Source organism: Anser anser, assembly GCF_964211835.1.
Source record: "Anser anser genome assembly, contig: HAP1_SCAFFOLD_164, whole genome shotgun sequence".
NCBI lineage: Eukaryota > Metazoa > Chordata > Aves > Anseriformes > Anatidae > Anser > Anser anser.
The window spans coordinates 31,385-46,023 of record NW_028154106.1 but is presented as its reverse complement, the minus strand read 5'-3'; the positions used below and the strand labels follow the sequence as shown (position 1 = coordinate 46,023).

Genomic DNA, 14,639 nt, shown 5'->3' with positions numbered 1-14,639 from the left:
CCACGTTTTCCCTAGTCTTACTTTTATCACCAATATACCTGTAGAAGCCCTTCCTGTTGCCCCTGACGCTCCTGACAAGAGTCAATTCTGGTGGGGCTTAGCTTTCTGAACTTGATCCCTGGCTGCTCGGTAAATGTTCCTGCATTCCTCCTAGGAGGCTCAAGGGAGACCTTATCGCCCCACTGCCCCACGCGTGGTCCCACAGCCATGCTGCCAAGGCACCGCACATGGCAGTGCCCGATCAGGGCTGAGTCAAGCTCTTACTGACCGCACCAGGGACAATAGACATGGAAGACAGAATGCAATGCACAGGAAAAATTACACATAATAAGCAACCAAATAACACTAGTTTTGTAGCCACGGCCACCCTCATGTCCAGTCTCCAAATGGGGTCCTGCTATCATTTGTCTTCAGTTGTTTGGTTAATTCTTGTAATTCCTGTATCTTCACGTGTACCAAGTGGGAATGATCACTCAGGTTCATATAAGACATACCTGCAAAGTCCTCGCAATCATGACCATGGACAAGTAACAAAAATCAATCCCAGCTCTATTTTGTAGCGTAGCATGCCTTATTAATATTTACGTCAAGCAGCAAGCCAGGTAGCGCAGCACTAGTGGCATCACTAAATTTACTTAGTCAGCACGCTAGGCGATTCAGGGTGGTTAACGCTCGAGCACTAGCCAAACCAGGTTCCGTACTATTCACCCACCATGACACTGAGTTGTTTTTCCCTGTATAGGTGAAAAATGCGCAGTAGGTCGCTGGCAACGAGCCCAGGAGGCTCAATTCTTGGGACGGGAGGCTTGGTGTCTGCCCAGCTCTGGATAACCAACCATTCCAGGAGTCGCTCCAGGCCTCGCAGCGTGGCTCTCAGGCCATGGCTTGGTCACATAAGCGGGCTAGCCGTTCCCGTCTCAGCAGCGCTCCGACCCGACAGATGCAAAAGGGGTGCTGCAGTGCAGCAAGACTCAGGCACGTAATATCCTGGCCTGTGGCATTAGCCATGGTCACCCATACGTTCTGTTGAGGCTGTGGGATGATCCACGCTGACCTGGAAAACAGCCGGGGGGGAGTGGGGGTGGGGTGATGGCAGGGGGGGGAATCATGGCCACGGGCCGCGGGGAGGCTGCGGCAGCCTTCAGGAGCACGCTGCGTCTGTCCCAGACGGTTCTCCCCACTCTCCTCTTCATCTGCAGCGCATGCCCTACTCCTCTCCCTCACCATGACGTGCTGAGGGTATGTTTGCCATTCCCTCGTGTACCACCTCTGCCTCCCGCATGGCAGACGGGGATGGTGCTGAGGCCTCCTCAAAGCACAGAGCCCCGTGGGATGTGCGGGGCTGCAATTCCCTCCGTATAACACATCCTACTCGGACAACAGCAAAGGCTGGCTGTCGTTCAGCCAAGTTCAGGTGCGGTGAGGGACTGCTGTATCCCAGGTGCCTTCGCTCCCATCTTTTTCTTGAAAAAGGCCCAGCCCCAGGACAGGCCTCAAACCCCACCTTCCTGGAAGGGCTTCCAAGATCAGAGGTGTGTTGGGGCAGGAACACAGCGGTGACTTTTCCAGCGCTCCACTTCCTATATCCAATGGCCTTTGTCACCATTTGGAGATGTTCCTGGTAGATTTGTCAAGATCCTGTGGAAAAGAACAGGGCAGAAGGGAGGTGACAGTTTCTCAGGACAAGAAGGGAAATCTCTCGTCTCTCTCCCGACCTGCACCATCTCCTTGCTGCTGACCTCATAGGCCTTCAAATGACACGTGCTGATGTCACAGGGGGATGTCAGAGGGTCAGAGCAGAGGCGTGTTGGGGCAGGCAGACAGTGGGGACTTCTCCAGCACTCCAATCCTTTATTCTATGGCCTTTGTCACCATGTGGAGATGTTCCTGGTGGCTTTGCCAGGAACTGCTGCTAAAGAACTGGGCAGAAGGGAGGTGACTGTTTCTCAGGACAAGAAAGGAAATCTCTCGTCTCTCTCCTGAGCTGTGCCATCTCCATGCTGCTGACATCATAAGCCTTCAGATGACACGTGCTGATGTCACAAAGGGATGCACTGCATCACCAGGATATCGTCACTGGAGCAGCGGCAGTGCCGGCACTTCCCTGCAAGGCCTGGTCCCTGCTGGGCACTGCTTGGGTGCTCCCCACCGCTGTCCTTCTGTGGCCAGGAGTGGGGGCAGCAGGCAGCAAGGTTGCACTGGGCGACCCTCGCTGACGGGCGGAGGAGCAGGGGCACCTTGCAGAGGAGCTGTGGTTGAGGAGCCAGGGCGGGCATCCCTTGTCCTGAGCTGAGGGCCAGCAGCAAGTGAGATGGAGGGTTGCTGGAGTGTGACCATCACCTCTGATCTGACTTCTGCATTCCCAGTGCTCCTGCAGCTCTCCCCCAAAGGTGAGGGTGTCAGGAGCCCCTTCCCAAGGGGTGTCCCAGGGGCTGTCAGCTGTCCCAAGCTGCAGGTCCTGGGCTGGGGGGTGGTGGTGGTGCTGCACAGAGCTGGTGGCTGCCACGAGAGCCCTGCCTGAGGGTCCCGCTGGGCTCAGGGGACAATGTGGCAGCCAGGACACCTGGGTCCTGATGCCAGGGCTGTCCTGAGGCCCAGGGCTCCTCTGGCCATGGCTCAGACTTCTCCTGATGGGGGACAGTCCAGGGCCAGCTTTCCCTGGGAGCTGGTGCCTCTTTGGGATCTGGCTCTGGGAGGAAAGACCTCTGGTGTCCCAGGGACTGGCATGGCCTGCAGCTCCCACAGGCCTCTCAGGAATGTCCCAGGAGTGCCTGCATGGTGTTTTTCTGGGGTGCTTGTGTATGCCTGCATGTGTCATCGCCTGGGTGAGGTGCTTGCCAAGAGGTTGTGAGCTGGCTGGCCTGGAGCCTGACGTGTCTTTTCCTTGCTTTCCAGAGACTGAGGCTATCTGGGATGCTGTATCCAAGTACATCCTGGAAGAGCTGAAGCGGGATAAGGTGGGTTGGTGTCCTGGGCCCTGCAGAGCAATCCCTGCCCGAGCACCGTGGCAGTGCTCTAAGACTGCCCGGGGTGCCCGGAGCAGCTTCTTGGCCAGCTGGGAGAGAAACCAAGGCCAGATGTGCTCTGCCTCTCAGGTGTTTGGCACACCCTAGGGCTTCCCTCTTCCCTGCGGTCTGAGTGGGGAGGGCGAGCAGAGAGATGGGGGAATATCCTGGCTCCGTGCCTAGGACAATTGCTGGGAGTCAGTCCCAGGCCTAATCCGTGTGCTGGAAACCTCCGGGCGATTCTCTAGCCAAGGGATGTTGGCAAATCCTGTGAGGGGGGTGACGAAAGAAACAGAGGATGCGGCTCTTTTGCAAAGCTTTCCAAAGTGCCCCACCTTGCCCCATTGTCCCTGAGGAGCGGGCAGGGCACAGAGCAGTGTCCCCCTGCTCTGACAGTCATCCCTTTTCCCGTCTCTCAAGAACTCCCTCATCGGCCTTTCTGTCTTTTCTGTGTGCAGGGCGTTCGGGTTGCGGGACTCGGGACCTTTGCTGTTGTCCAAGAGCAATTCCATAGCAAAGAAGAGCCGCTCTTGGTTCGAAGGCCTTTCTTCGAGCTAGACATCGACGAGTTGTGGCTGGAGGAGATCTACTGTCCCACTGAGCTCCTCCCTGGTGAGAAGGCAGCAGCCCCCCTCTTCCTGCCCCATGTCCGGAACGGTTTGTTCTCCCTGCTCTTTGGAAAGGCCCGGGAGAAGTAGAGGATTGTCTCCGACGGTCAGGGTACAGCTTGAGTTCCCCAAAAGAAACTGTGCCCCAGGAGCTCTTTCTCTTAGCGACCCTTTCTCTGGGAACTTGTTCTGAATGTTGCAAGCAACTTGGGCTTGCTGTGGCACTGAGGATGTTGCTTCTCCTTGCAGATGGTGTCAAGATCGAGCCGCTGAACTACGTGCAGCTATCGCGAGCCACCTCCTTCCCACTGCACGTGGTGAAGAACTGTGTGCAAGAGACCATCCTGTTGTACTGCTTCCTCCTGAGGAGCAAGGAGCACGTCCCCTTTGCCTTCAGGGACATTGGTGTTCTGACGTGCAAAGATGGTTTCCTCTGCATGAACTTTTATCTGGACTGTGTCAAACGTCTGGAGAGCACTGCGGGCCTTGTTGCACTGCTCCACAGTGTAAGTTGGTGAGGTTTTGGGGGCTACTTCAATTTCTTTGGGAATCCTAGCAAAGGGTGAGGAATCCGACCGCTGTTGGCCAGCCTGGACATGGCAGGCCAGTCAAATGCCTTTCCCCACGCTTGCCCCCTTAGCTGCTTTCTCCATTAACAAAGAGAGTTTCTTCTGAGCATCTGGGCGCTTGCCCCTGCAAAAAGCCTGGCAGTGTTACTGTACAGCCTCCATATTCTGCCATGCAGCTCCTCCAGAGCAGAACAAAGGTTCATGGAAGAGGCTTTGGAGGAGGGCTTTGGAGAGAAGGCTTTCTTTTGGCTTGGGAGACAGGTTTGCTTCCTGTCAATGAGAGCCGTGAGAAAACCGCCTCAGAAACCCTCCAGCAGGTCTGTGTCTCTTTGCAGAGAATGTGGCCGGCACATCTGACCGCCTTCAGTGGCGAGACCACCGCTCGTGGGATCCCGATGTTCCCAAGGTGAGTGCATTTCCTCCGCAGCCCTTGGCTGACCCAGCGGGAGGCTTCCCACCTCCTGCTTTGGAACGTGCGCGGCTGGGTCTCCACCTTCAGCACCCAGTCAGGGCTAAATACCGGGGGACTGGTTCCTGGTTATCTAATGCTGAGTTTCGGCTACGAGTGTCTTCACCTGGAGAGGAGGGGCATTGTGGTTGTGTTTCTTGTGCCCGCGCTGCTGCGATTCCCGTCAGAGAGAGTTGCCTGCATGTGGAGGGGAATTTAGGCTACCTTTTCTGGTGCTGCGGGAAGACTGACAACAAACCCCATGCATGGACATGACGGAAAAGGGATGCCATGCCTTGCGCAACACCAGGAGGATTACTGCCAGCAAGCTGCAACGGGAAGGAGGCCAGCCTTCTTCAAGCCCGTGTCATCGTTTGTTTTCCAGGTTTCATCTGACTGTGAGGAGAAGGCCAGAGGCCAAAGCTTCCACCACCTCACAGGAGGAAGCTGCAGGAGAGCGCAGGATGAGAAGAGGTAAGGGAACAGGTCCCTGCTGTCTGGAGGTGGTCCCTGTCCCGTGCTGGCTGACTTGAACCAGGTTAAAAGGCAGTGCCCACGCGGCTGCTCTGAAGAGCTTCCTCCTTTCCTAGTTTCAGAGTGCCATCCTGGCAAGCTGCTGCAGAGGAGGAAGAGGCTTTCCGACCCCATCCTGACAAGCTGGGAGCCGGGCACAAGGCAGCAAGATGTGGAGAAGAAGCCGTCTACCAGGTGAGACCCCTGGGGGAAAGGAGGAAGGAGCCCCTTGCAGCCACACAGGAGAGATGTCCCCTTTGGACCCACCAGCCGCAGGGTGGCTCCTGACACACGTCCCAGCGGAGGCCGCTCTCAACGGATGGCAAGCGTGCAGCACGTTTGCCTGAGACTGGCACACCAGCTTCATTTTCCACCAGGGCCCCGATCCCTGGGGGAGCTGAATGCAGGGCCTTGTTGCAGAAGCTCTTCTCCCTTCAGGAGTCCCCCCACATTGCAGCAGAGTCCATCTTCTTGTCTGTGGGAGCAAATGTCCCCTGCCTTCATTCTAACATGTCTCACCGTGGCTTAGGATTGCCGTGGCCCCATCTCCCCTGCTGTTTCTTCCAGCCTAAGGAGCTGTGATACCAGATGGAAAAGTTTCTTTCAGGCATTTTTTTCAAATGCTATCCCAAACGTTGTGGCAGGCACAAGAGAGTGCTGAGGTAGGGAGGTGGCATGACTGCCCTCCTTACCTGACGGTTTTCTCCGATGCTACTGGCTCCCCAGCGATAACCTGTTTTCCACCCGTAAGCGCACCGTGTTTCAGGGCCACAGAGGAGAAGCTGAGGTAAACCCCGGGTGGGCCATAATGGTGTCTCTCGGCTCCTGTCCTTGCACAAGACACCGCTCCTCTCCTTCTTCCACCAAAAAGGGCCTGGATGCAGGCATCCCGAGCCTTCCTGAAGGCAGGTGGTGCCACAGCTTCGCGTTTGGCTCTCTCTGTCTCTGCTGAAGAGAACACGGCCAGTCCAATACGCCCGCTCGCTGCGGAACTGCCGTCTGCTGCAGAGGCTGACGCAGCTTGCGAGCGCGGACTGGAGACCGAATTCCCCTGGGCTCATGCAGCCTCCTCCTGGTGTCTGTTTGCAGCGTGCTCCCACCGTGTCCAGGCAGCTCCCCCGGGACGAAGAGGACAGACAGGCAGGAAACAGCTCCTGAAGCCATGTCCACCACCACTGCGCTCCCTGCTCCTGAAGCCTCCAGGAGAGCGCTGCAGGTACCTACTCTGCCTTGCTGCAATGACCGTGCTGTTTGGGCCTGTGCAAAAGCCTCTTTGTGTGGAGCGATCCCGAGCAGGTCCCTTGGGATGCGTTCATTTCCACGTTTGTTACCTCCTTCATCTCTTCCTCAGGAGACGGAAGGTGGCGTCCCGCACACCTTCCCTGCCTCTTACTGCCTCCCGTGTTGCCACGAGCCACTTCATTTTGACCAGGGGCCATGGAAAAGGAACAAGGCCTTTCTGGGTCATTGATGGCAGGGGGCTTTGGTCACCGCGGGCTGTTCAGCTGTGTTTGTCACGAGTTGAGGAGCCTGGCCTAGCTTCAGGGCCCCTCATCCTTGAGGGTCGAAGCACTGCTGACAGACCGGCTGAGGCGAGGGGGCAGGAGTGCGGGTTAGGCCTGAGGGACAGCTGAGACCAATCCTGTCTGCTGTTGTGTTTTTTTTTTTTTTTTTCCTCCAGGAGGTCTGGAACCTGTCTTCACAGTGGGACCAAACAGACTGCTCATGGCCCACGTACCAAAAGCTACAAGAGCAAGCCCGGGCAGAAATGGCTGCATGGGAAGCCTGGTCTGAGGGGGAGGACCAACAGATACCCCAGGTACTGGCAGTGATCAACAGCGCTGAGAACAGCAGCGATCCTCTCCGCCAGGGCTCCGAGGGCGGCAGGTCCCAGGGTGGTGGGAGCAGGACGGGCACCAGGCCGCAGGGCAGGGCTTTGCCTGCTCCTCCCTGTGAGGGAGAGGTTGTCAGCAGAAAGGGAGGGATAAAAGCAGCAGCCAGACGTGGGCTGGCAGCGCTGAGTCGCCTGGTTCCCAGGTCCTGTTGCAGGGCCCTTTCAAGAGGTCCTCTGGGAAACAGCACCTGTGTGTCCAGTCCTGTTTGATGAGAGTGTCTTCTCCTTGCAGCGATTCAACAGCCAACATGCTTGGACCCCCCATCCTCCAGCCCAGCCCAGGAGCAAGGAGGTCAGGAGGAGGTGGAGGAAGGCTGAGAACCCTGCCCCAGCAGAGGATTTGGGAGCAGCAGCCAAGCTGGAGAGACTCCGGCCTGAGTAAGTGTGTGCCGGCTCCGTTCCCGTCCTGGGGCACTCGAGTAGCTGTTGAGTGATGTCAGGACATGTCCAGGAGCCTGGTCCCTGAGTCCTGGGGTTGCCTCTGACACCCTTTGATTCCTCCTAAAGCGGGCATGACCTTGGTTACCACCAAGGCCTAAAAATCAGGTTGGAAGGGTGGGTGCAGGTGGCACTGCATGGGTGCAGGGTCTGGATGACGGGAGAGGCAGAAGGGGTGTCTGAGAGAGGCTGAGGGATCCCTTTCTCCTGTTGTTGCAGCCGCCTTTCCCCACGAGCACGCCAAGTTTTGGAAAGGTTGGAGCCGCATCGCCATCAACAAAGCGTATTCAGAAATGTTGCGGAGGCAAACCGGCTGCGGCAAGAGCAGCAGCAGCAGCTCCCCTGGTAAGTATGTCCATAAAGGGATGGTGCTTCCCGCTGCTGCAAGGCCCATCCTTCCCCTGGGGGCAGCACTGGGAGAAAGAGGGCACGTCTCCGACACCCCTCCCGAGACAGACGCGGGCTTTGGAGACTCTGGAGACTTTGGGACTGGAGCTCCCTGACACCTGACGGGGAGCGGCTGGGCACCCAGAACAGGCTTTCCCACGTGGGATGTGAAAGTCCTGTCTGAAAACAAAGTGGTCCCCTGGATGGCTGCCTCTCCCCTTTCCAAAGCCGAGAGTCTGTCCTTCCTTTGGAGAGCGCTGACTCCAGGACACCTTGCCCTGAGGGGGAATACCTGTGCAGAATACCCAGGGTCCTCCGCTCCACCTGACTCAGCCCCAGGCTGGTGAGCTGCACCCCTGGGGACCTTGTCGTGAGCTTGGGCACGAGGCATCTGTCTCACTTCACGGCAGCCTTGAAGCTTCATGGGAAGCAGACCCCTACGTGCGCGGCCCGAGCTAAGCCTGCAGTATTTCTCTGTGTTCAGCCTGTACACAACCTGCTCATCCTCTTTTTCTTTTGACTCCCTAGCGCTAGATGCTGGTACCGCAGTGGAGGGGAAGGTGCTGGGAATGGTGACGGCGGCAGCAGCGGAGCTCTGAGCAAAGGGGCTGGGAAGCTCCCCCGCTTTCCACCCCTGAATGGAAAATAAAGAGCACCGGGGCTCTTCCCAAACAGACTGCTTGTGTCACTTCATCCACCCTAGACTTGAGTACGCATAAGCTGGATCTCTTCTTTGAAAGAGGAATGTGGGTTGAAAGGAGAGCTCTTTCCAAGGCTCCCATTGCTATGCCTGCGCTGTCTAAGTGTGGCTTCCCATCATGATACTCATCGCTGCCAGTTGCGCGCATTTCCAGTGCAGAAGTCTGTGTCTCAGCCCACGTCCCCATAGCTCCCTCCTAGCTAGGGGAGCTCCGTGGCAGACCTGCAGGGGAGGCCCATGGGGACGAGGAGCAGGCAGAGGCATGGGGAATCTGAGGGCATCTGAAAGGACTCTCAGGGCCAGGTGTGCGGGTGTGTATGTGCTTGTGAACCCCGAGAGTGCCGTGTGTGCGCCTGCAGCAGTGACCTGCTGTCTCTGCCAGCCCCAGGGCCGGAGGGGACTCGGCTGTCTGTGTCCTGTGTGTGGGTGCTGTTGCAAGCAGCGCCTTGTTTGTGGTCGTCTGTGTGGCCGGCTGTATCAGTGTCCTCCCTGGGTGTCCCTGGCACAGGTGCTCAGCTTCGTTGCTGGTTGAACCTGCAAAGGGGAAACTGGCAGCCGTGTCCCTCAGCCTGGGCGGAGAGCTGGGGACCCTGGGCACTGGGCTGGGTTCCAGTGGCCGGGCAGGACCATGCTGGGTGGTATCGGTCTGTACTGGGCTCCAGAGCATCTGGGGTAGTCAGCAGGATCTGGTCAAGTTGTGTGTCTTGCTGAGATTGCGTGTACATAATGCTTATAATATGCTGGGGGACCGATCCTTTGCTTCTGTTCCCTTAGGGTTATATTTACAAGGAAGCTAGAGCATTGTGTGGGCACCCAAATGGGACCTGTGCTAGTAAATTCTTGGGTTGATTGGAACAAGTGGATTGAAAAGATGTTTACAGAGCATGAGGAGACAAGTAAGAGGCACAGATGGCTCAAACTGCAGGCCTGGTGGCTGGTATTCAGCGTTTAGGGGCTGAAAAGAAATGCTCACCAAAGCACGTACAAGACCTCCTGGATCCTGATCACTTCCAGCTCTGGAGATGAGAAATGATAGTAGAGAGCTGGAAGAAAACTGACAGAATCAGGCAAAGGCTGAGCCTTCTACAGACCGAACTTTCCAAATGCCTGAAGAATCAGGTAGAGACGGGAAGTGCACAGTTGCAAAGAAGTAGCCTTAACGTTCAGAGATTTAGACCTGGTGGAGCCGAGTAGCCCTATATCTACTCCAAATCTACTCCTTTTTAGTTTAAAACCACTAGTCCTTGTCCTATCACTACACCCCCTGAGAAAGAGTCCCTGCGCAGCTTTCTTGGAGGCCCCCTTTTGGTACTGGAAGGCTGCAATGAGGTCTGCCCAGAGCCTTCTCTTCTCTAGACTGAACAACTCTCCCAGCCTGTCTTCGTGGGACAACCCTCTGATCAGCCTCGTGGCCACACTTCTTTTGATGCAGCCCGCGATACGGCTGGCTTTCTTTTTTTTTATGGCACGTGCACATTGCCAGTTCATGCGGAGTCTGTCACCCACCAATGCTCCCAGGCCCTTCTCAGGGCTGCTCTCAACCCATTCTCCACCCAGCCTGGATTTGTGCTTAGGATTGCCCTGATCCAGGTGCAGGACCTTCCACTTGGCCTTGGTGAACCTCACGAGGTTTGCATTGGCCCACCTCTCAAGCCTGTGCAGGTCCCCCTGGATGGCATCCCTTCCCTCCAGCATGTCGACCGTGCCACACAGCTTAGAGTCATCAGCAAACGTGCTGAGAGTGCACTCAATCTACCGTCCATGTCGCTGACAAATATATTAAATAATGCCGGCCCCATACTGACTCCTGAGGGACACGACTCATCACTGATCTCCACTTGGGCATGAAGCCGTTGACCACAACTCTCTGAGTGCAACCATCCAGCCAATTCCTTGCCCATGGAGTTGCTCATCCATCATATCCACGACTCTCCAATTTGGAGACAAGGATGTCATGCAGGACAGTGTCAAATGCCTTGCAGAAGTCCAGGTAGATGACGGCAGCTGCTCTTCCCCTATCCACCAGTGCTGTAACCCTGCTGTAGAAGGCCACCAGATTTTTCAGGCATGATCTGCCCTTACTGGAGCCACGCTGACTGTCACCAAGCACCTCTTTGTTTTCCACGTGCCTTGGAATAGTTCCCAGGAGGCTCTGAAGTACCTCATTCTCCCAGTCTGTTCCTTTGTGTTCTGTGAATTGGCTAGTGTGGCTAGAGCACTTGACAGTGAAGACTGAAGCAAAAAAGTCGTTGACTACCCCAGCCTCCTCCGTGTACCACGTAACCAGGTCTCCCATTTCCTTCAGCAGAGGGCCCACGTTTTCCCTAGTCTTGCTTTTATCACCAATATACCTGTAGAAGCCCTTCCTGTTGCCCCTGACTCTCCTGACAAGAGTCAATTCTAGTGGGGCTTAGCTTTCTGAACTTGATCCCTGGCTGCTCGGTAAATGTTCCTGCATTCCTCCTAGGAGGCTCAAGGGAGACCTTATCGCCCCACTGCCCCACGCGTGGTCCCACAGCCATGCTGCCAAGGCACCGCACATGGCAGTGCCCGATCAGGGCTGAGTCAAGCTCTTACTGACCGCACCAGGGACAATAGACATGGAAGACAGAATGCAATGCACAGGAAAAATTACACATAATAAGCAACCAAATAACAGTAGTTTTGTAGCCACGGCCACCCTCATGTCCATTCTCCAAATGGGGTCCTGCTATCATTTGTCTTCAGTTGTTTGGTTAATTCTTGTAATTCCTGTATCTTCACGTGTACCAAGTGGGAATGATCACTCAGGTTCATATAAGACATACCTGCAAAGTCCTCGCAACCATGACCATGGACAAGTAACAAAAATCAATCCCAGCTCTATTTTGTAGCGTAGCATGCCTTATTAACATTTACGTCAAGCAGCAAGCCAGGTAGCGCAGCACTAGTGGCATCACTAAATTTACTTAGTCAGCACGCTAGGCGATTCAGGGTGGTTAACGCTTGAGCACTAGCCAAACCGGGTTCCGTACTATTCACCCACCATGACACTGAGTTGTTTTTCCCTGTATAGGTGAAAAATGCGCAATAGGTCGCTGACAACGAGCCCAGGAGGCTCAATTCTTGGGACGGGAGGCTTGGTGTCTGCCCAGCTCTGGATAACCAACCATTCCAGGAGTCGCTCCAGGCCTCGCAGCGTGGCTCTCAGGCCATGGCTTGGTCACATAAGCGGGCTAGCCGTTCCCGTCTCAGCAGCGCTCCGACCCGACAGATGCAAAAGGGGTGCTGCGGTGTAGCAAGACTCAGGCACGTAATAGCCTGGCCTGTGGCATTAGCCATGGTCACCCATACGTTCTGTTGAGGCTGTGGGATGATCCACGCTGACCTGGAAAACAGCCAGGGGGGGAGTGGGGGTGGGGTGATGGCAGGGGGGGGAACCATGGCCATGTGCCGTGGGGAGGCTGCGGCAGCCTTCAGGAGCACGCTGCGTCTGTCCCAGACGGTTCTCCCCACTCTCCTCTTCATCTGCAGCGCATGCCCTACTCCTCTCCCTCACCATGACGTGCTGAGGGTATGTTTGCCATTCCCTCGTGTACCACCTCTGCCTCCCGCATGGCAGACAGGGGGATGGTGCTGAGGCCTCCTCAAAGCACAGAGCCCCGTGGGATGTGCGGGGCTGCAATTCCCTCCGTATAACACATCCTACTCGGACAACAGCAAAGGCTGGCTGTTGTTCAGCCAAGTTCAGGTGCGGTGAGGGACTGCTGTATCCCAGGTGCCTTCGCTCCCATCTTTTTCTTGAAAAAGGCCCAGCCCCAGGACAGGTCTCAAACCCGCCCTCCCTGGAAGGGTTACAGCTGTGGCTGTACAAATATATACATCACTATACAGACAGAAAATGTGAATATTTCCACCAAGAAAGGCAGATAATACAGATATGATTGGCACAAATTTACCCATTCAAAGATGGAGCATTTCAGGGAATCTTTTTAACTCTGTTTTTTCTGCTCTAACAGGCAGGAGAGTTCGACAAGTCACAGATTTTCTCTGTGCCAGGAGTGAGGGGTGGCATGAACAGTCCTGGGCAGGGAGGGTTTTGCGGCATCAGGGCTCCACGCAGGACAGAAAATTGTCATTTTATTGCTGTAGGCCTGAGTATTACCTACTTGTTTTTAAAGCAGTTCAAACATTTCACCTCAATCAGCACATTACAGTCAGCTGAAATGACTGAACAATTCTAATACAATGTGAGAGGTGTCCCATGACATCAAAATTATCATATTTCAGGATGCGTATTACAGTGAGAGAAAAATATTGATCTTCCCTTGTACTTGCGTTGCCAGAATTTCTCTTATGCACTGCACTTCATCTTCTCACTCTTTGAGATATTTCCACCTGGCGTTATGAAACAGACCATGTTGGAAGTCACTTTTCCAGCAGAATGTGTGGACATGTGCAGTTTCCGTTGTTCTGCAGAGTTCCCCTCCACTTGCTCTTGCTCTTTGGTCATTCAGATACTTCTCATATACCCTGTTGCTTCTAGGGATTTCGGGGAGGTTGAGTTTGCCTGTGTTTCATCAGTCCCTCTCATCATCCCTGTAGCCAACTCTGTAGCTGTATTTCTCTTTTACCATTTCCTATCACTCTGTGTCAAAAATTACTTGTACAGTCATCCCTTGTGGATGGTGCACCTCACTGGAGGCAACTTGGAGTTGGCTCACTGTTGTGGGCTCTGGTTTCTGTTTGTTTCTTTTCCTTTTGTTGGTGTTTGTTTCTTTTATATATATATTTTTATAAATACTGAAAACAAAGACAGCCACACACCAAAATAACAACAAAAAACTGTGTGCAGACAGACGTCTGAGGAAAGGAGGCAGGAGTTAGTGCAAAAAAGCTGTCACATCCAGCTGCAGACTTCAGTGGAGAAGCCCTGTGTAAGGAAAAGTGATGCAAGTCCCAGGTGGCTGATGAGAGAAGTGGTGGGGATGGGGAGCTGAGCAGCAAGGTTGTCCATAGAGTCTGGGACTGCAGGGGGCTGCTTTTCCTACACATCCAGACTTCCTTAGGAGGCACATTGGATCCGTGTCAACTAGAGAATGATTCTGTCACTTCTTATGAGAACTCAAGATTAATGGAAACTAATCTTAAATAAAGAAAATGCTTTCTGCAAAGTGCTCATAGAAAACTTCCTCTTTAACTGCACTCTTCAAACCTCACTAATTAACTGTACAAGTCTGGAAGACTGGATGAAAATGGCTGAATGGTAATGAGCCCCATGGTGCATTTGGTGCTGAGTCCATGAACCTCGGGTAGTGAGAGGAGAAATATGTAACTGCAGGAGAAGTTAAAGTCAGAAGGAGACTTTGAAGTGTCTGGGAGTATTAATGGGCCCCAGTGAGGGTCATTACTGACAAAGCCTCCCCATGGGCTTGTTAGAGCAGACAATGGGAGGCCATGATTGCAGGTAGGCAAAGGCACTGGGCAGGAGACTGATGCTGAGTAAAGGCCTTGGTTTGTTTGGTGAAGCACAAAGGCCAAGCCTTGTCCACAGCCCCTGGGAAGGGAGGCCCTGACCCTCACCCATGGCTCAGGGCTCTTCCTGGGGCAGTGGGATGTGGGGTGTGTGATGCTGTGTGAAGGACAATGCTATGACACCTCCTGGCCTCCCCACTGGGTTGCAAGGAGGCAACAAGGCCCCAGTGTCATGAGCACAGCAGGTCTCCTCATGAGCCTCAGTAGCAGAGACAGCTCCATCGGCAGGGGGACAAAGCCCTTGGTTGTGCTGGGGCCTTCCAGCCTTGCCAGTGCTCTCGGTCTTCACCACCATAGGTCCTGCCCTGTCCTATCCCTTCCCCCTTTTCCCTGCAGGCTGTAGGCACCCACCTCACTTCTCCACCTTGCTCTAATACTTGCATTTCCTTATTTTCACTGACGTCTGTGTAGTGGGTTTACATGGTGAGGTTTTTTTGTAGCGGAGGACTGCAGGGATGGCTTCTGTGACAAGAATGCAGAAGCTGCCCCATGTTAGATAAGGGCCAATTTCAGCTGGCTCCAAAGGGACCCACCACTGGGCAGATCAGAGCCAAAAAGCGATG

The 14,639-nt window shown here is 54.8% G+C and overlaps 1 protein-coding gene across 1 annotated transcript; it reads left to right on the top strand.

The window, feature by feature from the left end:
- Positions 1 to 1,592: 1,592 nt before the first annotated feature.
- On the top strand, positions 1,593 to 7,978 carry LOC310890791 (uncharacterized protein; the record flags this gene model as incomplete). Its single annotated transcript, XM_083853118.1, has 9 exons — positions 1,593 to 3,725; positions 3,863 to 4,119; positions 4,518 to 4,588; positions 5,016 to 5,104; positions 5,221 to 5,338; positions 6,233 to 6,359; positions 6,825 to 7,030; positions 7,270 to 7,415; positions 7,695 to 7,978. Exons 2-9 carry the CDS (start codon positions 4,051 to 4,053, stop codon positions 7,976 to 7,978), a joined length of 1,110 nt encoding a protein of 369 aa, XP_083709244.1. The 5' UTR covers positions 1,593 to 3,725; positions 3,863 to 4,050.
- Positions 7,979 to 14,639: the final 6,661 nt, after the last annotated feature.